The sequence below is a fragment of the Capsicum annuum genome, chromosome 6 (assembly GCF_002878395.1).
Source record: "Capsicum annuum cultivar UCD-10X-F1 chromosome 6, UCD10Xv1.1, whole genome shotgun sequence".
Lineage (NCBI taxonomy): Eukaryota > Viridiplantae > Streptophyta > Magnoliopsida > Solanales > Solanaceae > Capsicum > Capsicum annuum.
The window spans coordinates 2,661,838-2,687,027 of record NC_061116.1 but is presented as its reverse complement, the minus strand read 5'-3'; the positions used below and the strand labels follow the sequence as shown (position 1 = coordinate 2,687,027).

General features: G+C 38.7%; 1 protein-coding gene and 1 pseudogene across 5 annotated transcripts in view; one reads left to right on the top strand and one right to left on the bottom strand.

Annotated features, from left to right (window-relative positions):
• Window positions 1-303: 303 nt before the first annotated feature.
• LOC107873631 lies at window positions 304-7,633 on the top strand (annotated as a pseudogene).
• Window positions 7,634-9,017: 1,384 nt separating this feature from the next.
• The window catches only part of LOC107873632 (myosin-6), a 28,661-nt gene continuing 12,488 nt past the window's right edge, over window positions 9,018-25,190 (bottom strand). For 2 of the 5 annotated variants that reach the window (XM_047413437.1, XM_016720553.2), the window contains 26 exons: window positions 23,630-23,667; window positions 23,352-23,478; window positions 23,088-23,258; window positions 22,857-22,988; window positions 22,665-22,774; window positions 22,532-22,592; window positions 21,571-21,748; window positions 21,287-21,492; window positions 20,989-21,108; window positions 20,050-20,148; window positions 19,251-19,463; window positions 19,020-19,159; window positions 18,779-18,887; window positions 18,325-18,369; window positions 17,711-17,791; window positions 17,277-17,447; window positions 15,639-15,794; window positions 15,364-15,543; window positions 13,840-13,968; window positions 13,689-13,759; window positions 12,441-12,540; window positions 12,301-12,357; window positions 11,137-11,193; window positions 10,230-10,310; window positions 10,042-10,124; window positions 9,018-9,466 (listed from right to left, as the gene is read on the bottom strand). In XM_047413437.1, coding sequence (XP_047269393.1) covers window positions 9,352-9,466; window positions 10,042-10,124; window positions 10,230-10,310; window positions 11,137-11,193; window positions 12,301-12,357; window positions 12,441-12,540; window positions 13,689-13,759; window positions 13,840-13,968; window positions 15,364-15,543; window positions 15,639-15,794; window positions 17,277-17,447; window positions 17,711-17,791; window positions 18,325-18,369; window positions 18,779-18,887; window positions 19,020-19,159; window positions 19,251-19,463; window positions 20,050-20,148; window positions 20,989-21,108; window positions 21,287-21,492; window positions 21,571-21,748; window positions 22,532-22,592; window positions 22,665-22,774; window positions 22,857-22,988; window positions 23,088-23,258; window positions 23,352-23,478; window positions 23,630-23,667 — 3,030 coding nt within the window. In that variant the 3' untranslated portion in view covers window positions 9,018-9,351. Of the gene's footprint in view, window positions 9,467-10,041; window positions 10,125-10,229; window positions 10,311-11,136; window positions 11,194-12,300; window positions 12,358-12,440; window positions 12,541-13,688; window positions 13,760-13,839; window positions 13,969-15,363; window positions 15,544-15,638; window positions 15,795-17,276; window positions 17,448-17,710; window positions 17,792-18,324; window positions 18,376-18,778; window positions 18,888-19,019; window positions 19,160-19,250; window positions 19,464-20,049; window positions 20,149-20,988; window positions 21,109-21,286; window positions 21,493-21,570; window positions 21,749-22,531; window positions 22,775-22,856; window positions 22,989-23,087; window positions 23,259-23,351; window positions 23,479-23,629; window positions 23,668-25,190 lie in introns of all 5 variants that reach the window. The other 3 variants (XM_047413436.1, XM_016720552.2, XM_047413438.1) reach the window with 2 other exon arrangements.

Genomic DNA, 25,190 nt, shown 5'->3' with positions numbered 1-25,190 from the left:
GAGAACATGAATGACCTCTTTTAAAGTTAAATTAATAAGATTTTAATAATCACGCGAAACGCGGATTAATTCTCTAGTTAAAAATATTAAAAGTTACACAAATATACAACTTATGTTTCCAATATTACAAAAAATTCTAACTCCCTAAACATATTACAAAAATTTTAACATATACACAGAATATTATATATATGTCGGTTATGTTATGTATATTAATAGGGAGAGAGAGTAAATTAATTAGAAAAGTGAGAGAGTATAATTACTTTCAAGGATTGATATTTATGTTATTTATATTTAAAAATATGGAGACTTTTGTAAAAGAAAAAGGCCCAAAAGGAAAATTCTAAGTATTAGTTATAGTTGCATCTACCGTAACGCTCTCAGTATCCTTGGGATCCTTAATTCCGGTAAAGGTAAGCATCAATTTATGTGTTTTGTATTTGTTATTATTGAATTTGTTGCTATATAATACGTAGACGTAAGAGGGATAATTTTAAGTATATTGATTCTGTGATTCAAGGAAATAGAGAGATTGATGAGTATGTCATGCACTATATTGGGGTGGGGTGGATGAAATAGAGGCTAGTCTCAGGAGTTTTGTGTGATAAGCAGGTGCCTCTCAAGTTTAATAGCAAATTCTATAGAGTAGCAGTTCGTTCGGCCGTGTTGTATGGAGCAGAGTGTTGGCCAGTTTAGAACTCTCACATCCAAAAGTTGAAGGTGGCGGAAATGAGGATGTTGCGTTGGATGTGTGGGACTTACTAGGGGTGACAGGGTTCGGAATGAGACTATTCAGGAAAAGGTCGAAGCAGCGTCAATGGAGGACAAGATGCAGGAAGTGAGGTTGAGATGGTTTGGGCATGTGATGAGGAGGGGCATTTATGCCCCAGTTCGTAGGTGTGAGAGTTTGGCCTTGGATGGTTTCAGGCGGGGTAGGGGTAGGCCGAACAAATATTGAAGAAAGGTGATTGGACGTGACATAGAGCAGACAACTTACTGAGGACATGACCCTAGATAGGAAGGTATGGAGACGCATATTAGGATAGAGGGCTAGTACATGTGGATGAGTCGTAGTCAATAGTTAGGAGTGCTTTGATGTAGCTTTACTAGTAGTCTCAGGGCGTCGTACATAGATTGGAGCTTCAATTTAGGAGGGTTGGTTTGTTAGTGTATAGTATTTCTTTGTGGGTGTGGTATCTTTGTTACTTCATCATGTTTCATGTTTTATGATGACTTTGTTTACTGTCATTTTGTCCTGAGCCGGGGTTCTATTGGAAACAACTTCTGTACTTCTTCAGAGTTAATGGTATGGACTGCATAATATTTTACCCTCCCCAGACCCCATTATGTGGGATTATACTGGGTTTGTTGTTGTTGTAGTAGTAGTCAATTTGTGATTTCATGATCCAAAATATTCGAGTAGTTAACTTTTGAATCCCTGTGTTAGAATTTCTAGTTCCGTATGACAAAAGTGAATTATAAAAGGGACTATCAAAGGCTCCTTGTATGGGCTTGAGCAATACTCACCTTTTGAATTGAGTTAGACGCAACTCCCAGCAGTGGCCGAGCTACCTTTGCTCCAGGGGTTCATCCGAACTCCTTTCGACGGAAAATTATTCTATTTTTATACTATTTTTACATGGTTAAAAATATTTTTTATGCATATATAGTAGATGTTGAATATCCTTCGATTAGTTCATTTTATTTCTGAACCACCTCAATGAAAATCCTGGCTCCACTACCGACTCCCAGGTCCATTTATTATCAAGGGGAAAGTCATCGAGCTAAAAGGATTTACAAGATAAATTTTTCTCTCTGGTTCTATAAAGCCAGTTCTTGATTTATCTTTCATTTGCTTTAGCCAATCTGTTTACATATGTAATATATGTAATACTTATGTAATATATTATCACTTTTCTCCATGTACTTGTTGCTTTCTTAAGTTTAGTTATTCTCATTATGCTACCATTATATATGAACGTGTTCGGACTTTAAGTATCTTGGGTCTATGATTCAGGGTATTGGAGAGATTGATGAGGATGTCACGCACTGTATTGGGGCGGGGCGGATGAAATGGAGGCTAGTTTCAGGAGTTTTGTGTGATAAGAAGGTGCCTCTCAAGTTTAAAGGCAAATTCTATAAAGTGGAGGTCTGTCCGACCATGTTGTATGGAGTAGAGTATTGGCTAGTCAAGAACTCTAGCATCCAAAAGTTAAAGGTGGCGAAAATGAGGATATTACGGTGGATGTGTGGACTTACTAAGGGTGACAGAGTTAAGAATGAGACTATTCGGGAGAAGGTGGGAGTGGCGTCGGTGGAGGACAAGATGCAGAAAGTGAGGTTGAGATGGTTTAGGCATGTGATGAGGAGGGGCACGGATGTCCCGGATCGGAGGTGCGAGAGGTTAGCTTTGGATTGGTTCAGGCGGGGTAGAGGTATGCCGAAGAAATACTGGAGGGAGGTGATTAAACAGGACATGGAACAGTTACAACTTATTGAGGACATGACCCTGTATAGGAAGTCTGGAGAACTCGAATTAGGTTAGCAGGGTAGTGCATGTTAGGTGGGTTGGGGAAGGCAAGGGCTTGCAGTGTGTTAGTGTATCGTAATACTCTGTGAGTGCCTTTTTTGGTTATTTCATCTTATTTCATGATTTAGAACGATCTTATTTACTCTCTCTGTGTCTTGAGCCGGGGGTCTATCGGAAACAACCTCTCTACTTTTTCGGAGGTAAGTGGTATGGATAGTGTACACTTTACCCTCCCCAGACCCCACTAGATGGGAATTTACTGGGTATGTTATTGTTGTTGCATTTATGAACGTGTGGTTTCGTTGGTTTTGTAGTAGTATTTTTGCAGCTAACTTGTATCATGGTGAAAAGTTCACTGATTTATATCTAAACTATACTTCCAAAATAATCATTTGAAGTCCTTACAAGATGGCTGATCATGAGATGAAAATTCACACTTCTTGTTGACAACGAAACTGGAATGACCAAGGTTAGCTAGATATTAGTAACTCGTTTTGATTTCAGCTACATTTTTAGTGTTACCGGTAAAGTTGTTGGAGTAACCGGTAAAGTTGCTGCCATGTGGCCAGGAGGTCACGGGTTCAATCCTTAGAAACAGCCTCTGGCAGAAATGCAAGGTAGCAGAAATGCAAGGTAAGGCTGCATACAATACTCCCTTGTGGTGGGGCCCTTCCCTGGACACCGCGCATAGCGGTAGCTTTAGTGCACCGGGCTTCCCTTTTTACATTTTTGGTGTTAATTGTGTCCTTTGGTTTCTTTAGGTTGGGTTTGCTGGGGATGATTCTCCAAGAGGTATTTTCCAAAGTATAGTTGGTCGTCCTCGACATACTGGTGTCATGGTTGGAATGAGACTAAGAGATGCCTATGTTGGTTATGAAGCTCAGTGTAAAAGAGGTATTTTGACTCTGAAATATCCCGTTAAGCATGGGTTAGTAACAAACTGGGATGATATGGAGAAACTGTGGCATCACGCATTTTACAGTGAACTTTGTGTCGCTCCCGAGGAGCATCCTGTTCTTCTGACTGAGGCACCATTTAACTCCAACGCTAATCGAGAGAAAATGACTCAAATCATATTTGAGACGTTCAATATTCCAGCCATGTATGCTGCAAACAAGGCTGTTCTTTCCGTTTTTGCTAATGGTCGTACAACTGGTAAGAAGCATAAGCTGATTGATTATCTACTGATTTAGTATTCAGTAACACTAATATCGATTTGATGTTGTTTGTTCAACAAGGTATTGTGGTTGATTCCGGTGATGATGTGACCCACGCTGTCCCCGTCTATGAAGGACATGTACTTCCCCATGCCATCTCACAGTTAGTTCTTGGTGGTCGTGATCTTACAGGTCATTTAATAAGAGATCTCAATTGTGTACTTAACTGGTGCGACAGAGATATGATTTGCAATATGAAGGAGACAATAGCTTATATTGCACTGGATTTCGAGCATGAGATTGACAAGGCAAAAACTTGCTCGAAATCAGTTGAGAAGGGCTTTGAGCTACCGGATGGACAAGTCATCAATATTGGTACCAAGAGATTCCGCTGCCCTGAAGTCCTCTTCCAACCATCATTACTTGGAATGGAAGAGACCGGAATTCACGAAAAAGCCTACAACTCAATTATGAGATGCTGATATCAGGAAAGAGTTATTTGCAAACATTGTACTTAGTGGTGGCTCAACTATGTTTCCCGGCATAGCTAAACGTATGAGCAAGGAAATCACCGCTCTTGCTCCAAGTAGAACGAAGATCAAGGTTATCGCACCACCTGAGAGGAAGTACAGCACCTGGATAGGAGGATCAATTTTCGCTTCCCTCGATACTTTCCTAAAAGTTAGTAGTTTCTTTCCCCTATTTCACTAATCAGTAATTCAATTAACTATGTCCCTCTGCCAACTTCAACTAATTGGTTTGCAGATGTTGATCGCGAAGGCCGAGTATGATGAATCTGGTCCAGCAATTATCCAGAGGATGTGCTGAGTTAATAACTCAAATGGTCACTCAACTATAAATTTTTATCCAAAGTCACTCAACTTTGATTTTTACTTCAAAAGTCACTTAACTGCTTTTTGTTGAGCAAAAAGACGTTTTTATAGATGATGGAGCTACTATGAACTTACCTGAATTCTTGACGATGAGCGCTCACTGACAAGGTTTGGCTTTTTTCTGAATTATATTAGTCGATTCGATAACGAATTCCCTAAGGTTTGGCTTTTGTTTCTGAATTATATCAGCAGAAAACATGCTGGTGAAGTCTGAGGTACTGGTATGGACTGGGTACGCTTTACCCTCCCCAGACCCCACTTTGTGGGAATACACCGAGCATGTTGTTATTGTAGGTTTAGACAACAGCAAGATTATCAGAATTTTAACAGAAATGTAAAACTTAGGCCAAGTAAACCTCAATCTGGCTAGACATTCGCCTGTGTTATGCGTCTAAAAAGTTCTAAACCAATTACAGTCAAATGATATCTTTTGGCTGCTATAGTGAAAAATTAGAGCTGTCAATACGGGTCAGCCCAGCCCAGCCTACACGGGCTTTGAGTTTGACGGGTTAGGCCGAGCTGACCCATCAAAATGATGGGTCAAAAAACACCAAGCCCACAACACCATTGCTCTGTGGGCTGCGGGCCTCACGGGCTAGCCCACTTTTTAAAAAATTTAATTTTAGAATGTTAATAAATATTATCAGACAATATTACAGAGTGCTAATACTTGCTAATCAAGTCTCTAACACCCCCTAAAAAATACTTCTAATAGCGAAATTAAATAATTTTTGACATGATCTTCTTCGAACCAAATAAAAATACTTATAAGCAATCTAAATAGTTGCATGTATTTGACTTACGGGCCGACCTACGGGCTAGCCCAACCCACATTGCTCAAGCCCCACGGGCCGGGCTAAAAAGCCCTGTTCTTAAACGGGCTGCAAAACGGAAGTCCAATTCTAACAAATTACAGGCCGGATCGGGTCAGGTCGGGTCAGCCCAATGGGCCTAGCCCATATTGACGGCTCTAAGCAAAATATTATTATAGAGAAGAAATAACCTAAAATAACAGGCGAAATCGGCTACAGAAAACATTTGGTCGTCATAGTGAAATGCTGATATAGAGAGACAGACGCTTGCATAATTCAGATGAACATCGTTCGCAAGTGTAAAACCATTAAATATATGTAACGCTAACATGGCCAACCATTAAAATAGTTTGTTTATCACTTTCTGCAGCAGAAATTTGGTCTCAGTATTGAAAACAAATCCAACTAAAGGAAGATTCTCAGCATGAAGATGGTCTGAATTTTCAGCATGAACAACATGGGCAGCCCGGTGCAAAGTTCGGAGAAGGGCCCCACCATAAGGGTGTAGAGCTAGGTTGTTTCCAAGGTTGAACCAGTGACCTCCTTGCCACATGGTAGCAACTTTATCAGTTACTCCAAGGCTTCCCTTCGCATGCCACATGGCAACAACTTTACCAGTTACTCCAAGGCTCTCCTTCGCATTCCTCATCGACGCCGGTGTCGCATGAGCGATTTGGCTGCGGTGGATTAATATCACAAAGACAAGCAGCAATTCGCAAATTTCAACACTGACCTCCAGAAGTTTTGTCTAGCTACTAACCATGGAGATAATGAGACGCTCTATCCTTCTCTTGCTTCAAACACTCTTCCGCCCGTGTTAGCGAAGCATGGGTATCGCAATTTACTCCAGCGACTTAAAGCAACGACCAACGATTTATGGAGAAAATTATAAAAATGAGTTGTACCTTCAACATCGCGATCCAACTTGAAGCTTTACGAGAATAATAAGCTGCAGTATCTCTAAGCATGTCATCTTCGAAGTCATTCACATAACACTCCTTTCCCCTACTTCCAACGCCAACAAATATATCAACCACGTTCTCCAATAAAGCTCTATCAATCTGCTCACCCTCGCGATCTTTTTCTATTCTAGTTGAAAAAGCTGGTTCGGATACTACAATACTAGTGAAATGAACCCTCCATCCTTTTCCACGAAGAAGATGTATCTTGTTTCGAGAGGAGACTTCCCAAACGTTACTCGGAAGTTGGGAACTAATTGATAGGAACTAGTGCCCTTCATGTTGTTCCGAAGAGGAATATGCAGATGCAGTATAAGAGAAACTGCTATCCCGGCAAGGCATCTATCGGCCTACTATGAAACTGAGAAAGCTAGTTTCGACACTACAATACTGCTGAACTCTCCATCCTTTTGCATCAAGAAGATGTAGACTTCGGCAACAACTTAGGAGCCCCTAAAGGGATTTACGCTCTATACTTGGCTATCGATAAGAAGCTCAATGCTAGAGACGTAACTGACAGGAACCAATGTCATTTGAGTTGTTCTGAAGAGGTAACAGTGGATCACTTACTCTTCCTGTGTCTCTTATTCAGCAACTGCTATCTTGACAATGCATCTATAGACCTCCTATGAAATGGAACGAGGAAGTGAACTGCATCGATGATCTATTATGTGAACAACTATAGTGTTGATCACGATGAGATGTCTCAAATTGTTATTGCTGATCGATACAACTTGCGTACATAAACAGGCCTCTTGTATGCTCCGGTAAACAGCATCTGGCAGAAATGCAAGGTAAGGTTACGTACAATACACCCTTGTAGTGGGGCCCTTCCTCGGACCCTGCGCATAGCGGGAGCTTTAGTGCCCAACTCTATTGAGAAAGCTGGTTTGGATACTACTTACGATACACATCATTCAGGAACCTGTGGTGATCAAGGGGCAGTATGAGAGAATTACTAGCAAAATGAATATGTGATTTGAACTTCTACTCCTATATACTCTTGTGGTCCAGCCCTTCGTCAAACCACACGCATAGCAAAAACTTTAGTGCACAAGGCTACCCTTTTAACTTCCATTCATATATAGCTAAGTTGCGCGGAGCGCCTCAAAGATAAATTAGTTCTAGCGAATTCGACACGCATCCGTTTGACATTTTTGACGAGTCCAAGCAACATAGCTATATAGTTGTTAGCTTTCTATTAGTCATTTTAGCCTATATATACAATGTAATTTTTCGAGAAAAGACATACCTGCTAAACAGTAAAGGGGAACTTTGTCAATAGTCACTTTAAATCTGTACTTGTTATCAAACACATCACCATTTCATCTTTCAAGGACAACCACCATAGATTCCGACAGTTTGGAGCTTGATTACAGAAAATCTCGATATTGTGTATAAATACTAAAAATCCCGATTTTGGATCTGTCGAGATACATAATTAGCTCTCGATACGTTTTTTCTGATTTTGGATCTGTCGAATTACATAATACATCCAACGAAGATACATTTTTCCTTTGTAAAAATACATAATTAGCTCCCGACACATTTTTACGGATTTGAGTCTATCGAGATACATAATTCGCTCGCAATACATCCAACGAAGATACATAATTAGTTGAAATTTCTATAATTACTCTGTAAGGATAGAGATTTCTGTAAATATGATGAAGTTAAGATGTATGTTAATGTTTACGTGTGCATTTACGAGCAACATTAGCTCCACAGTTGATTACAATTGCCTCGAGTTACACTTTGTTTGGATGGTGGTTTGTCATGATTTCATAACGTACGGTACTGTATGATATGATATTGTACAATTTAGACGGACTATATTATTCACTGTTGTTTAATAACAGTTCTATTGTTTGATTTGACGATATGGTACTGTATCGTAACAAATTCTGTTTTCAAAAGCTTGTAACATTGCATGAAAAAAAAAAAAAAATACTCCCTCCGTGTCAAACACCAATTTTCCTTTTAATCCATTTCAAAAAAAATGACCCTTTTCCTTTTTAGCAACTCTTTGATTCCAACATTCCACGTGACATGTTTAAAACCATAAGATTAAAGGACATTTGAATACATTTGACATATATTTAATTTAACAACAACAATATACACAGTATATTCCCACAAAGTGAGGTCTGGAGAGGATAAAGTGTACGCAATCCATACCACTCAGGTTTCATGTTACGTCAATTTGAGCTTGCTCGATCTGTTCAATTGAAACCTTATAATGCAATAGTATTCTCTGGTCCAATTGCTGTTTTTGTTTCTGTATTTCTGATTTACTCACTATGTGTGGGGTCTGGAGAGGATAAAGTGTACGCAGTCCATACCACTTAGGTTTCATGTTACGTCAATTCGAGCTTGCTCGATCTGTTCAATTGAGACCTTATAACGCAATCGCATTCTCTGGTCCAATTTTTGACGCAATCGCATTCTCTGGTCCAATTTTTGTTTTTGTTTCTGTATTTCTGATTTATCCCCTAGGTTGGTTCTTTGCACCTAGTTTTGGTGGGCGCTGCTTTGCTAGGCGTCATTCATGGTGCTACCGTAAAAAATACTTTATTTGAAGACGGTGATGGTGCAAATAAGTAAAAACAAACAAAAGCAGAAAGTCTTCAAAACAATGCGACTTAAAACAATTTAAGACCACAAGATTTAATAGCAGAAAATCTTTCTTCATTTTCTTAAACTTCGTGCCAACTGTTCTTTCGTTACAAGGTAAATTGGATAAAAGATACAAAACATTTACACCATTCAATATAAAATTGACGTTCCTCTTTACCCCACCAAAAGATATACAAAGCTCAACTGCCCATATACTGCACCTTTTGCTATGAATTAATACAACTATAAACAAAAAAATTATATTACATCAAGCTATATTGGAAAATAAAGAAATCGAACACGAAAAAGATGAATTTACAAGAAATCGAGGATGGTACGATAAATTTTCGCGCAAACACGAGAGAATCTTGGTGTTCCTAAGCCTTACTGATGCAAAAATTGGAAGGCCGGATTCTCTAGAAGTTCGGTTGCAGGTTTAACATCTGCGAAGTCCTTGACTTGAAGCGTATTTGAAACCTCGTCGATTGAGAATGGGATGCTGCAGTTGAAAAGATGGGACTTGTTAGTCTAAAAGTAGTGCTATCTTGGAGTATCCAACATGGACGCGGCAATAGACATTTTTGAATAGTCCGAGCACAATAGCAAAAGAACGAAGGAATATGATAAGTTACTTTAAGTTTCATTTATACTTTTTAAAGGTTTATTCGGGAGATAAACATCCAGTACCTCTCCGAACTATGGCCAAAGTTGCTACGACACATTCCAACTTCACCCGAACTCAATTTTAGCATATTTCTGTCACCCTTTTATGCTGACGTGACACCTTTATTACATAAAATAGGGTCCACCTCAAAGGTGCCACGTCAGCTAAAAAGATGACAAAATATGCTAAAATTTAGTTTGGAGAGTAATAGGACACCCGTGAAGTTAGAGTGTGTCGTAGCAAATTTGGTCATAGTTCAGAAGGTACTAAATGCTTTACTCTTTATTTGGAGATCAAACATAGCATATATACCCACATCGTACATAAAGAAAGCTTCCGGGTTATATTTCTAACGACGCATTATAAGGCAAAATCATGATAGAAGCATCCAAGGCGACATGTTTTCTCACCTTGAGTTATCATCCAACAAAAACGAGTTGCTCTCGGCGTTATTCGAGTCTTCTGTCATAAGTACCCTCATGCTAGATATGACCTGTCAGGACGAAGGGGAACTCCGTCAACATTCAACTATGATCGATATGAACATGCACTGGTAGGACTTCAATCGGAAAAATACCATCGGCCATGCATAACTTACATCTGGCGAGACACTTCGTGTATTGTATTTGTCATCCCAGTAAAGAGTACAAATTCTGTAAAGTTGCTGGTCACTGAGTACCTGTAATAACCAGAATTTCACATTTTAAAGAAACGCGATATGGTTTACACTCGACGAAATGGGAACAGTGGCGGACCCAGCTTTTTTAGGTTGTGGGTTCTCAAAAAAAAAAATTTACTAAACAATGCAGCTACAGGGATTCGATCCCAGGATGGGAGACATGAAAGTTATGTCTAAAGCCAGAGCACCCAACCATGCTTTTGTTCTCTGGGTGCTTTTGTATATATTTTACCATTTTTTCACTGTTTCTTATATAATTATACCTCTTCTATGTCGAGTTTAGTGGGTGCTCGAGCACCCGAAAATTGCACGTCAGTCCGCCCATGAATGGGAACCATAAAATATAAAATTGATAAACCAAGTTGTAAATCCGTCGGTGAGATACACACGAAATACATGCAGGATCATCATTAGGACCATTATACTTGCCGACCATCGATGAACTGATCGGATTAACCAACCAAAGTTGGCTTCAGTCATTATGTATTGAACAGAAGCAAAAGCCTCAGTAACCGTCGGATGGTAGTAAAAAGTCATAGCAAACCCAGTAGCTACTTGTACTAAAAAACAAGTAAACCGTAATTCCCCCTAAACAATAAAATATATTGACGTGGGGGGAACGTATTTACTAGTTATATCATCCACAATTGCTTGAATCTCGAAACGTTCTTCGAACCAATCATATACTTTATTGAGATAGGAGGTTATTGTACTGACAGAGAAGAGAGTTTGACAAAATGGCAAAGATCTTGTAAGTCTTCTACAAATGCAATTCATAACGTTGGACTCGAAGAAAAGGTAATGTCGGTAGAGAAAAGGTACTTACAGGACATAAATCATTAGTGATATCGTCGTAGGATATTCTGTACTTCTGATGTATAACCTGCAAAAGAGCAACAATAAACAGAAAATTCCATATCAATGGCGGATAGCGCTGCATACGCAAAATTATCGGCATAAGAAAGTTCTAGAAAGTAAAAAAGGAAAAGCAACAATTATCATGCAACAGCCAAGTCATAATAGCCATAATGCTTACGTTAACGCACAAGAAATTACTACGTAACCAAAAAACACTCAAGAAAACTTCAGCTGTTCCACTATGTTGCCCGGACTCTTCGAAAATGTCATTGGGTGCATGTCGGATCCTTCAAAAGTAGTGCATTTTGGGAGGATCCGACACGGGTGCAACAACATTCTTGGAGAGACCGAGCAACTTACCACTTCCTACCAATTCATTTCCAAACACAATGTGACAGAACTTTACAAAATAAACCATATTTACTCACTCAAACACTTCCATCTGAGATTAAATAAAGAACTTCACAATTATAAAAAGGGATGAAGCAAATACTGATGTCACTGATGGATTGACGGAACCAGAACAGTTTAGACTACCAGAATCAAATAATAGCGAGGCCACACGCTGGGAATCCAGTGTCCAAGTAATAATGTCGTATTATAGTTAAAAGAATAAGTGAAGGTTCTTAAAATCTGGTGTATTGAGATTTAAAATCTGGTTTTTTAAATGTGGTAAAATAACATAAACATACACCTCAACTTACCATATTTACACAAATTCCCCACCCTTATAAAGTAAAGGGACGACCCGGTTCATACCTACTCCGTAGGTGTCGGGGAGGGGGGGGACCACTCCGGGCCTGACCTACGCGCCCTCACCCCAACTTCGCTGGAGGGGCGTTTCGAACCCCCGACCCTGGCACACCACGGTAAGCAAGCTTACCGCTGAGCCAAGGCCATCCCTTATAAAGTAATTACAAAAATCCCAACTAATTATGTATCTTCGTTGGATGTATTGACGCTAATTATGTATCTCGACGGACCCAAAATCGGAAAAAATGTATCGGGAGCTAATTATGTATCTTTACAAAGAAAAAAATGTATCTTCGTTGGATGTATCGGGAGCTAATTATGTAGCTACTTCTAATCATTGATAGATGTTAAAAAGAAAAATTGAAAGATATTAACATACCAAGAATCCAACAACTTGTCGTATATGTTTGAGTTCATCCCAGGACGAGCCAGCGTACTGCAAGCCAGGTATACATGAAACAAAAAACGAATTAGATCCAAAAAAAATCATTTAGACAACAACGGTGAACGATAAATTACCTCTTCCTTTGCTTGGCAGCACCACAGCTCTAGCTCAGCTAAGCCAGATTTAACATATTCTGCATTACTGAACGTACAACACTCCCGGCGAAGAAGAAAACTACGATGGCATAATTCGATGAGATTAGCGAGCTTAAATTGACAAATAACTAAGAGATAAGCATCCAATACCCCCTCGAACTATGGCCAAAGTTGCTACGACACACGCTAACTTCACAGGGGTCTATTACTTCTCTAAGCTCAATTTTAGTGTTTTTGTCAACCCTTTTGTGCTGACGTGGCACCTTTTTTACATAAAAATGGATCCACGTCAACGGTGCCACATCAGCTAAAAAGGATGACAAAAATACGCTAAAATTGAGTTCACGTGGTAATAGGACCCCTGTGAAATTAGAGTGCGCCGTAGCAAATTTGGCAATAGTTCAGGGTGATACAAGAATAATCACGAATATGGTGCGCGTTGCTCCCGAGACTTGGTGTGTGCAATTGAAGTGTAGAAGAGGCCCAAAACACACCAAAATCAGCCCATAATTTACACTTGATGGGCAGCCCACTCTTTGAAGGCCCTTTTGGTCATTTTAACTTATATCTTGTAATAGCTATATAAAGAACAATGTAGGGTTTTATTTACTTAGTTTATGAATGAAGTTGTAAGTCTTACAAGACAAAGAAACACAAGTCCTCTTTCCTTGAGGCACCCAAAACCAAAATTAGGGCTTAGACAAATGTAGAATCACTTGTGTTTGCATTTGCTTGGAAACATTGATGCTTGGGAGGTGGATTCTGATCTTGTGTCTTCGTAAGAGATAGGTTTATTGCTGTGTGTAGTGTTAAGGGTCCAAGAGTTACCATTCTTGGGTTTTTAACATTATACCTTCATGTGGTCTATCTATCTATCCTTTTTCTTTTGTAATCTTGTATCCGTTTTGTATCTTGTATTGTGAAGCCGTTTTGTTGTTCTTCTTCTTCTTCTCATTGTTGTTTCATCTTGTGTTGTTAACTTAGTTTGTTGTTGGCTGCAAAAGGTGTCAAACATCTAGTTATATTGTCCTTCTTGTATTTTATTCTTGAATCCGAGAGTGGTCTTCAAAAGGGTCCTCGATTCTTTAAATTAGTGGACTGTTTTTTTGGAGTGTGTTTGGACTGTTTTGAGCCAATTCCGTGTGTTCCTTGGTTTTCTTGTATCAAGGGGGTACTACATGCTTTACTCAATAACTAAAGACAACTTATTTAAGAAAACCCGGTCACCTGTTAAAGAGCTGTACATTAATGTATGAAAAGGCTTGACTAAATATCTTCTGAACAAGAATTGGAGGCATCTGCATATAAAAGGCAGAAAATATTAGCTTTCCTTACGACTAAAAAATAGCGAAACAGGTAAAGGTCTGTGAGGCCTTACGAAATTTTCTTTCAATGTACAGAGAAGAGAATCGAGGCATTCAATTATCCCTCGCCAGTGATCTATTGAATAATTTTTGCCGAAAGATCGACCAGACTTTAGCACACTTCCTTTGGAGGTCCTTGGTGCCTGATTTTTAACATATAATACATTATGCGGAAAACTGAAGGCTTTAATAGACAAAATAATGTTCACCTTGCTCCAAAATACAAAAAATACAGCGATAAACTTAAACATATCATAAGAAACAATTAAAAACGGGCGAAAAAAGGAAGAGGTGAAGAATTACAAAATATTCAAAAAGCCATAGAAAAATGTGCCCGTCAAAATTATCCCATCGAACAGTAGAAGGAACTTGTATTAGAGGGAAATCTTGAACTCCACCCAAATTTTTAAACCATTCTTTTGTTTTCATGTTGCGATGTCAACAAATGTTTGTCACCATCACATCTTAATATAACCGCCACAGTTTTCAAAAATTATTCAAATTTTACACTACTATGTGATGCTTTTTCCTATCGAAATGTATGTGGATCTGGTGAAAATAGGACAAAATGGAAACAAAGAACACCCCCACCCCCGGAACTACGGCCAAAGTTGCTATGACACACTCCAACTTCACCGGGGTCCTATTACCTCCCCCCAAACTAAATTTATCGTATTTTTGTCATCCTTTTGTGCGGACGTAACACCTTTATTTACATAAAATAGGACCCACGTCAGCTAAAAAGATTGACAAAAGGTGTCACGTCAACCAAAAAGGTTGACAAAAATACGCTAAAATTTAGTTCATGGGGGGTAATAGGGCCCCATGAAGTTGGAGTGTGTCGTAGCAAATTTGGTCATAGTTCAGGAGGGTACTAGATGCTTTACACGGGAAACAAATATCCATATAAGTTACCAACTAGTGGGGATTAAGGCTTACTCATGTTATTCTGCTCATAAACTATATCACAAAATTGAAGAACTATTTCTTCCTTCGATGAGTGTATATATTTGATATCATGTAATAATAGTTAAATTAACACAGTGCGGCCTAGGAAAATACTTACGATCATGTAAAAAATTGAGATAAGCATCCAGTACCCCTCTGAACTATGGCCAAAGTTGGTACGACACACTCCAACTTCACAGGGATCCTATTACCCCCAAACTCAATTTTAGCGTATTTTTGTCACCCTTTTGTGCTGACGTGGCACCTTTATTACATAAAATGAGGCCCACATCAAAGGTGCCACATCAGCTAAAAAGGCTAACAAAAGGTGCTACGTCAGCTAAAAAGGTTGACAAAAATACGCTAAAATTTAGTCCAGGGGGTAACAGGACCCCAAGAAATTGGAGTGTGTCGTAGAAAATTTAGTCATAGTTTAGGGGGTTCGGGGGTACTAGATGCTTTGATGTGCAGTATCATCTCAAAGCTCCTGAAGTTTTAGAAGCATATGGCAAAAAAGGAACGTCCAGAAATTCAGAAAGGCTTTTTTTTTAATGAAGAATGTTGATTGCAGTTTGTGAAATTCAACGTACCTGGATGCATAAGGAAAGAAGTGATCCTAACTCCTTCTTCAAGTTATCGCGAATAATTCCATAAATTTTCTCAACATATGCTGTCAGCTGTTGTTGGAAAAGCAGAGCTGGGAATTTTGCTTCAACCTGGTGCACCGCACCTCCTGCAAGACTGATGTCAGAAGAGGACGAGCGAAATCCCTGAAAACAAAAACAGCAAAATCAGTTCGTACATACATGGGAGCAGAACTACTATAGCTAAGCAAGAACAAACTCGCGAGGAAAAGTTCTGATACCATTGTCATTCTCCCAAATAGGGATGTTGCAGGCTGTGGTTTACGAGTAGGATTTGCACCAACTGCACTGTCTGGCTTCAGGCTTTTTTGGATTAAAAATAACAATGTCGAGGTGTTCGACAGCCAGTATGCCATGTGGTCATTGCTATCTTGATTCTGCAATCAGTAAACTTCTCATCATGTTTCTAGTTCGCATCGAGTCTACTGAAACATGAACCTCCAAATTTAAGAAACTCATCGCCTTCCTGTCTTCTTATCGCCTTAAGAGTCATTTTTAAGATTACACGTATTCATCGTAAAGCAGCAGAATGACACAGACAACAGTCCTTATACATGTTTTAATAATAATGCAGGTTACAATGATAGCATTAGAGCTGAAATACTTGCACTCGGAATTATTTTAACGTAGGCACCATATTTCTGTCGAATCTCACTTCACCTTCATTCTTCGTATGGGATGCTACACTTGAAGAGAGATAATACTTTGTTTGAGTTCTACTTACTAAACCCTTGCTAGGTGATTCTCCATAATTCTACCTTTTGGTTGACTTTCTCGCTGGTTTTGCCAGTAAACGAGCCTTATCATCAGAATTATCCATCACAAAGATAAAGAAATAGAGACTCGAGGCAGATCCTGGGTGTAAATCCACTTTCTGCGGAATACTCCTCTATATTACCCACTATTTAGACCGTGGCGAATGCTACTTTGTACATATCCTTCTGTTGTTCTACAGAACACAGAGAAGAAGAAAACGTTTGAGGATAAAAAATATTCTTCTTGTCTATTCTTCCACATCTAAGAATATAAATAGACAAAAAGACTCCTATTCTATTTCTAACTAGGAAACTAATAAAATCCTATTCTACATTCAAGTAGGATACTAATAAATCCTATTCAACATCAACTTAGATAACTGAATTTCAGAAATAAAATTACTAAACTGAAAAAGAAAAATAACAGCAAATAACTCAATACTTCAACACCTTCATATAGTTGGTATGAATCTCTTGCTTCTCGAGCACCCACCAAATGATTTTTCTTGACACATTATCATATGGTTTTCCATCACACAAGAAAAATATCCATACGTCAAAAAAAAAATTATCAGTATGCTTTAAATAACTAAAACTAAACCGAATGTTTTGGTGCAATAATATGATAATGAGATTATAACACTGTTAAACCTTTTTTTCTGCGGAATAAGTTATAATGCTGCTAGCCTTATAGATGAAAACCATAGTAATGCTCTCCCAGTGATGATTTTATTAAACGCTATGCGACAGCCAAAGATGGAAGCAAGTTGATTATTTGATTTATCAAGTGCTGATAACTGCTAAGGACAGCGGGTAGTTGCGTGAAATCAGGAGTAGCTAACGAAATTCTATTGAAGCTTAGCTATTTTCCATCTTAGTTTCAATAAAACTTGGTAAACATATTTTACTGAATTTTTTCTATCGTTGTTGTCCTCCAATATCCTATGTTGCTCGGACTCTTCAAAAATGTCAATAGGTGCATGTCGAATACTCCAAAACTAGTACATTTTTGAAAAATCCTGTGCAGGTGCGGCAACATTATGGAGAGTCCGAGCAACATAGCCAATATCAAATTCAAATAATTGCAGTTCTCCGTCTAGTTACCTCAATGGCAGAACCAATCATCTGCACTAAACGATCAAACACGATAGTCTTTTCTGCTTCAAAAGATTTCCAATGAAGAAGGCATTTGTAGATGGTAAAAGCTGCAACGGGTTTGCTTTGACTGAATCCAACATCCTTCATCACACAGTCGATGAGTGCACCGATGTCTTCCTGCAGCATGGTTCACCAAGATATCAGTTAATAATGTGAATTAGAAGAGAAATACGAGAAAACTCGGCTTGATTATTCCCTCAAGCTATCGGGGTTTAAATAGCTAAGTTTACATGTCCTACGTTTAAATACAGGAGCAAATCAAGCTACCTACTATATTTACATATGCTATAGAATATTCATACGATTCTAACAAATAAAACAGTTGTTCTGCCAAAACTATAAGAAATTTGGTACCAAAGGTTCGCTAGAGAAGTACATACACGTTGTCGGTCAATAGGAGGTCTCTTTAATTTGCTATTAGGAGTTTCAACTTTTTTGACCGATGCTGAACCTGGTGAATCCTGCAAAAGTCAATCCGCTCATAAGCACGGAACGTGAATTTGAATTTGACAGCTTCCAGACATTAGTGCGGAAAAATCAGCCCATTTTTTAGTAATTCACACAACCCGACTTAGTGCAAAGGCGTTGGATTAAGATCCTCTTTTTTATTTGACCCAACGGATTGCATCCAAATGAGCCATTGAACTATGGGGTCAAAATGAATCAAAATAGTGTATTCAACGGGTAAAAATGCAACACACCTAAACATACGAAATCAAGTTTGGAGATTGGGATTAACAATCAAGTAAATTTGAAAGACTTAAGCTAATAATTTAAGAAAAATATATTTAGATTTCACATATTTTTTTCAGAAGCCGGAAGAAAGGTTGGGTCATGGCCCATTATTTGATCCAACCAAACTTTTGGGTTAGTTGGATCATGATTCACTTGTTGAATTGGCCGGTTTTGACTCGCCGAAGTTTTGACCTAACCCGCCGATTTGTCACGTGTACATGACATGATGTTGCAGGATGACAAGAAAATAGTATCTTACATTGGCTCTATTTTCTTCTTTGAGATGGTAGCCGTTTTCTACTATCTGCACCTACATAATAGCGTCAATGCGATAGACAGTATTTGTCAACAAGAAATATGGAAGGAAACTAATGAATTTTAAAAAGATAAGCATCCAGTACACCCCCGAACTATGGCCAAAGTTGCTACGACACACTCCAACTTCACAGGGATCCTATTACCCCCCCGGAACCCAAACTCAATTTCAGCATATTTTTGTCACCCTCTTGTGCTGACGTGGCACCTTTATCACATACAATAGGGTCCATGTTAAAGGTGCCACGTCAGCTAAAAAGGTTGACAAAAGGTGTCACGCCAGCTAAAAAGGATGACAAAAATATGCTAAAATTTAGTTCGAGTTGGAGTGTGTCGTAGCAAATTTGATCATAATTCAGGGGGTACCAGATGCTTTACTCAATTTTAAAGGCATATACCTTCGAAGCCAGACTAGGTGAATGATCTGAAACCTGCTTGACAGGGCTAGACAAGGCTTGCTGAAGAATCTGGTTCTCCGATTCCAAATCAAAATTCCTTTCCTGAAACCTATATAACCAGAAAACGCAATGACGAGTAGAAAAGAATTACATTGAGTTATACTCACGAGTTAATCTTTATAAAGATAAAATTGTCATAAGATTATCCATTTAAGCTACTTATGACATAAGTTCATTAAACCTTAGCATAGTAGTCTTCAACTCGATAATTGTAGATTCCGCATCCAGCACCTGCCTCAACCTCTCCTCGCTAAGTTTGCTGGCCTCTACGTATCTTTTTTCTGTCTCGTCAATCTTCTGTTCTAGAGAGCTAACCAAAGCCTAATAACAAAAACAAAAAAGGAGTATCAAAAGCTGAATGCAAGTCGCTCCCGTGAGTACAATCAAGTCGCTTTGTTTCAACAAAACCTACCTTTAATTTCTCATTTTCAACACTAAGTTTGTTCATCATTTCATGATCAACGACAGGAACTTCCTGAATAATAGGAATTTTCTCTGCCGCCATTTTTGCATTTTCGCGTTCTTTGACGAGCATTTCTTTTGTTTCCTTGAACTGAAGTTGGACTTCTTGCAAAGCTGATTGCAGTTTCGCATTTTCTTGTGTTTTTGCTTCTTCCATGTCGGCCTACAAAATCAGAATTAAAATGTTTAAACTGGGCGGCAGATACTTAAAAGCATACAGTGGTACAAACGGTATCAGATTATTTTCTTGTTACCATTTTCTTATATTCCTAGTCCACTTTAACCTCAGTTGCACGGACTCCACTTTCGATGCCGCACCCATGTCGGATTTTCCAAAAATACACTAGTTTTGGCGAATCCAACACGCAACCGTTGACATTTTTGAAGAGTCCGACCAACATAGACTTTAATAGAAGCAAGTACTTCAAGTCAACCAGGCACATCCTATAAATTACGGTTCTCTTTTCTTCCTGTACGATGTACCTATTCCAGCGCTAAAGCTAAAAAACTGAACTCTAGTTAACAAGTTTGTTTTTTCCATCCACAGCTTAACAGATTAATGTGAAGGTATACGAAGATTTACAGTACTAGATTCACGCTCAAAGACTTAAAAAGCTTTCACCAAGTCCATCATACAGCATTATTTCAAGATCGAGGCCCTCTAGGATATTACGTCTAGATGATTGAATACTTTATCGTTGACGAATAGGGCACCGCGGCATCTTGAGACAGAATTTTTATCTACTTACCCTCATGCGTTTCTCCAGCTGTAGTCTCCAAGTTAATTCTTCAACTTGCTTCTCTAATTTATTCTTTGCAGCTTGGAGTGCCCCAGTTTCGCGTGCAGCCTATGCAGAAATAAGTTAGAACGGAACTCTGAACATAAATGAAACTATTTGAAAACAAGCAATAGATGTACAAACAAAAGTACAGTAATAGGAAAAGAGTCACTTTAGCGAGCCGGCCAACTATCAAATTGTTTATTGTTTGTTTAAACTGAGCACGAAGCATGAAATGCATAAACTTGACTTTCTACCCTTTAGGGGTTGTTTGGTGCGCGGAATAAGGTGGGATATCCAGGATTAAGCCTATGATAAAATTTATACCGCATTCAGTAGATGATATAATTTATCTCACGATATCCCACCTTATCCCATCTAGCTTGGAATATAAATTAGTCCATAATCACAAGATAATATAATCCACTTACCAAATGACTACTTAGTACCGATAAGTTTAACACTGGGGACTTATATGAACTAGGGTACCTTATTAACTATTGAAAGTAACATGAGTTGACACTGATGTGAAATAAATCAACTCTGGATGACATGAGAAATACCATTGAAAATTATCTGTGTCTCGCACAACAATTAGTGGATCTAAAAAGCAACGTCGACTTCGCCATACGGGAATTCGACAAAATGCAACTCTAGCAGCATGGAATTATGACTTCTGTATCCCAAGACTCTTAACTGGGTGCAAGAAATGAGTCCATATAGGTCTAAATTTGATGTAAGCATGAGCAATGAGAGCGTAACTGTAGTTAGTTTCAACAGGATTTAATCATAGAGTAATCGAATACATATCCGAGAAATTTAAGTTGTGTATCAACTCAGAATACAGACGCTAACCGAGGCTGTAGCAGCTAAGAACCTCTAAAGTGAAGATGAAGAATGAAACATTACCATCTTAAGTTTCCGTAGTTCCCCACGAGCGACTCTAGCCCGCCAAGCACATTGAGTGGTAATAGCAGCTTTCCTGAGTTTCTTGTATTTCAACCGGGTCAAGAATGCGCGAGAATGACTCTGTGCATATAGCATGAGGATCATTATGAAGTGTGAATCACAGTTTCCAACGCAAAAAGTTAATAAAATAGGTAGAGCAATAGAAGCAAGGGTAAATATTCCAAATAGTTTGTCGATCCTAAATTAGAAAATTATCTTGAAATTCCAAAGAATAATTCTTCCATTACTAAAGGTTTACCTGAATGATAATCGCAGCTTTTGTCTGCCTCCTGAATCGTACTTCATTACGTGCAGCCATCCCACGCATTCCTGTCTGAATTGAAATGGCAGCAGAACACAATTCTTTGTAACCCTTCCTAGCGAGATGCATGCGAACGTCTGTCTGGATCTTCAGACAAGCCGCTTCTTTCCGAAGGCTCTCGTATACACGCCGAGCAAGTTCTCCTGTAACGATGAGAGATGAAAAAATTGAAAGATTTTAATCTAAGAACGCAAAATCCAAGCTTATAGCAAATGAAATACCTCTGCACATCGATTGTATCCTTATTGCCAACTGGCGTAACCACGTAAAGTTTCTTCGAGCCAGGTGAGAACGAACTTTCCTCTGAATGATGCTCGCTGATCTCCCTAACACCTCTGTCCTGCGACTGTCTAGCTCCGCCATCTGACCAGCCCTTAGAAACACTTTTGTTTTACCAATCTGCAAAGGCAAAATGGACGAATGGTTGGCTTGCCTGAAGCATCCACCACATGGAAGACATCTCACAAATGAAATCCGAAGGGATTCTGATTTTTATGTTTTTTTGCCTACTTATATCATTAAAAAAGGGCAGCCCAGTGCACTAAATTCTATGCACGAGGTCCGAGGAAGGGCCGTAGCGTACTGTACCACAATGGTTTATTGTACACAGCCTTACCCTGCATTTCTGCAAGAGGTTGTTTCCACTACTCGAACCCCTAACCTCTTGGTCACATGGCACTAACTTTGCCAAAGTAAATTTTAAAGCCAAGGATCATCTGCATATGATTATAAAACAAGAACCGAAAGAACTCCGGGAAGAAGATGAAAAAAACATTATAGCTATTAAAGAGATGCACATTATCGTGATCAGTAAAGACTCAAAACTAGAAAATTTCAAAAACTAAAGAAGTTTACAGTGATTTACTAGAAACGAAAAAACAAGAAAGATGAGCATATAATACAACTGAACAATCTAAGCAACAATACCTAAAACAAGGAAATGCTAAAAGACAGATAGGATTCAGGTTTGCGACAAATGCAAAATGGAACCCCGAAATTCATTAATAATTTAACTGAATGAAGAACGAGCTAGATAATATCAGTTAATAAAGATAAAACCACATTTTCCATAGATGTTATAGCCTGAAACTAATAAGAGACTCCAAAATTACAGAAATGAACTGGAAAAGTTTGAATTGTTTCACGCTTAAACTATAACTTCTAATGAAGTGATGTTACTACCTGATATCCTTGAAGGCCAACTTTCTCCAAAAGGCGTGTGCATGCAGTGACCTCATCCGTACTGCCATGAGTTATACAGAAAAAATCAGAATCCGTTGACAATCCGATCAAATAGTACAAGGTAAATAGGTACCTTCCGTCTAAAACTTCAGGCGAAAGGATGCCAAAGCGATCCAAAAATTCATAAAAGGGTCTCCGAGTAGGATATCCAGCACAGCTTATTCTTATTGCTTCCATCACTCCCTACAGAAAAAGAAACAGTAAGCACAAACTTTCAATTCATAGATACGCCACCAATGTGAAAATATTCAACACATTTCCTTACCCCACAACACAGCTGTTGCAGAACATTGTGATTCTCGAAGATAGAGGGCTTTAGCAGATTATTTGGCTTCACACATCGAATATAATGGGGTTCAGTTGCATTCAGAGTTTCAAGCAAAGACTGCAGTTGTTGCTGCAAGAATGAAAGAACATGTGATGATTCAATATGATCTCAGTAATGCATAGATGAAAAGAGAAGAGAAAAATACGTTAGAAAACAGATGCAACATGCCTTGAAGCTAGAGCCAATAGAAGAGAACTTCGACTTGTTTGAGGATTCTTCCACTGATTTTGGAAACAAACCAGATGCAAAAGAACACTTTGAAGCTCTCAGGAGTGCCTGGTGTTCAGCAACAACGTAGTCTTTGTTTTTATCCAGAAACAATTCTGTTTGATATGTGACCTATAAGAAAAGAACATGAATAATTATCCACTGGTTCAGAATAAAATTGAAGATCTAAGCTCAAAATTTGTTACAGTAGATGAAAAGACTTACATCACCAGCATAATGGCAAATAGTGAAGTCAGAACGAGCCAACTTGGGCTTGCTGAATCGTTTATGGTTTTGGAAAGTCTGATAGAGCTTCTGCGCAAATGTTTCGTGAGTTGATCTTGGAAACATACTGCAAAACAACATAACAGCAGTCTGAATATCCTAAGACCAATGAAATTAGTATAAAAGAGGTAAACAGAAGGGATGTTTGGAGCATCTAAACAATGAGAATGAAGAATAACAAAAGCTACTAAAATAATAGTGTTCATGCATCTGCTTACCAAGCTTCATCGAGGAGTGCTATAATACCTCCTGGTTTCTGAGCAAGAGAAAAAAACTGTTAAAATATGTTACTGGAGAAACAAGCGAGAGAATTATAATGTGGTCCATCAATGAAAACTTATGTAAACTAGAAAATGTAATCAGCATCATCACCAAAGGGAGGTCTCTATGCAACATCTGTTGCAGATACCTTTGTTCGAAACTCATTAAATTCTTTCATAACCGCCTATTTCAGCCTTTGTAACCTTTCTTTTATATATTTTCTTTTTTATCTAGCCAAAATTTGATCCCACGCCGAGTCAAAGATCAAATGGAAGTCCAACAAGTGTAATGACTAAATACATGTTCTGGCGTTGCTCCAATTGTTTTTCAACACTAGAGTAGCGGGCATCAACTCATTAAATTCTTTCATAACCGCCTATCTCAGTCTTTGTAACCTCGAGCATGGGTCGGGAAGTTTAGCATGGTTATTCAGGAATATGGCATGGTACAAATGAAACTGATCATTCTGTGTTTTAGATTGTTGATGACGTAGTCATCTTGAGTAATGACGACGAGGGAATTACCACGTTGAAACATCACCATCGCCATCTCACAGATGAAGTATGTGGTTGATATTTTTGAGGATACATGGATGACAAATTGTAAGCCGATTAATACACCAATGGATCCAAATGTTAAGCTCCTACCAGGTCAAGGAGCCTCTTAGTGATCCTGGAAGATATAGGAGGCTGGTCGGAAAGTTGAATTATCTCACTATGACTCAACCAGTCATTGCCTTCCCGATTACTGTTGTAGGTCAGTTCTTGAATTCTCCAGGCGGCAGTCATTGGAATCTAAGTTGCGCGGATCCACTTTCAACGCCACACCCGTGTCGGATTCTCCAAGAATACACTACTTTCGGTGAATCCAACACGCACCCGCTGACAGTTTTGAAGAGTCGAGCAACATAGATTGGAAGGCATCTATTTGCATTCTTTGATGCATAAAAACTACTCTAGAGAAAGCACTGCTTTAGAAAGACCGAGGAAGTGAAAAAATTGTTAGATATTCAGATACAGATACAGAATCGACAGGGTCACCCTCTGACATACGATTCACTTCTGGATACTATGTTCTAGTTGGGGAGATTTGGTTTTTGGTTGCTAGATCTAGTCCAGAAGAAAAACATTAGACTATGGCAGTGGCGACATGTGAACTCATACGGATCAAGCAACTAATGAAGAAGTTGAAATTTAGAGAGATTAAAAAAAAATGGAACTTGTGTGTGATTATGAAGCTGCATTACGTAGCTTAATTTACACATGTAATTTGTATTGATTTCCTTTCCTTTTTAGGAAATGTAAACATAGCTATTTAAATCCAAATAGCTCGAGGGAATAGTCAAGCTGAGTTTTCTCTCCGATTCTGTTCTTTCTCACGTCGGAAAACACATCTTTATGTGAAGTTCATCTGAACTCTATCAGCTGCAGCTTCCAACTTTTTTTGGTTAAATAGAGCTGCAACACTCAACTTATATCCGAGATCAACCATATATAACTGAAAGCTATGTTGCTCGGA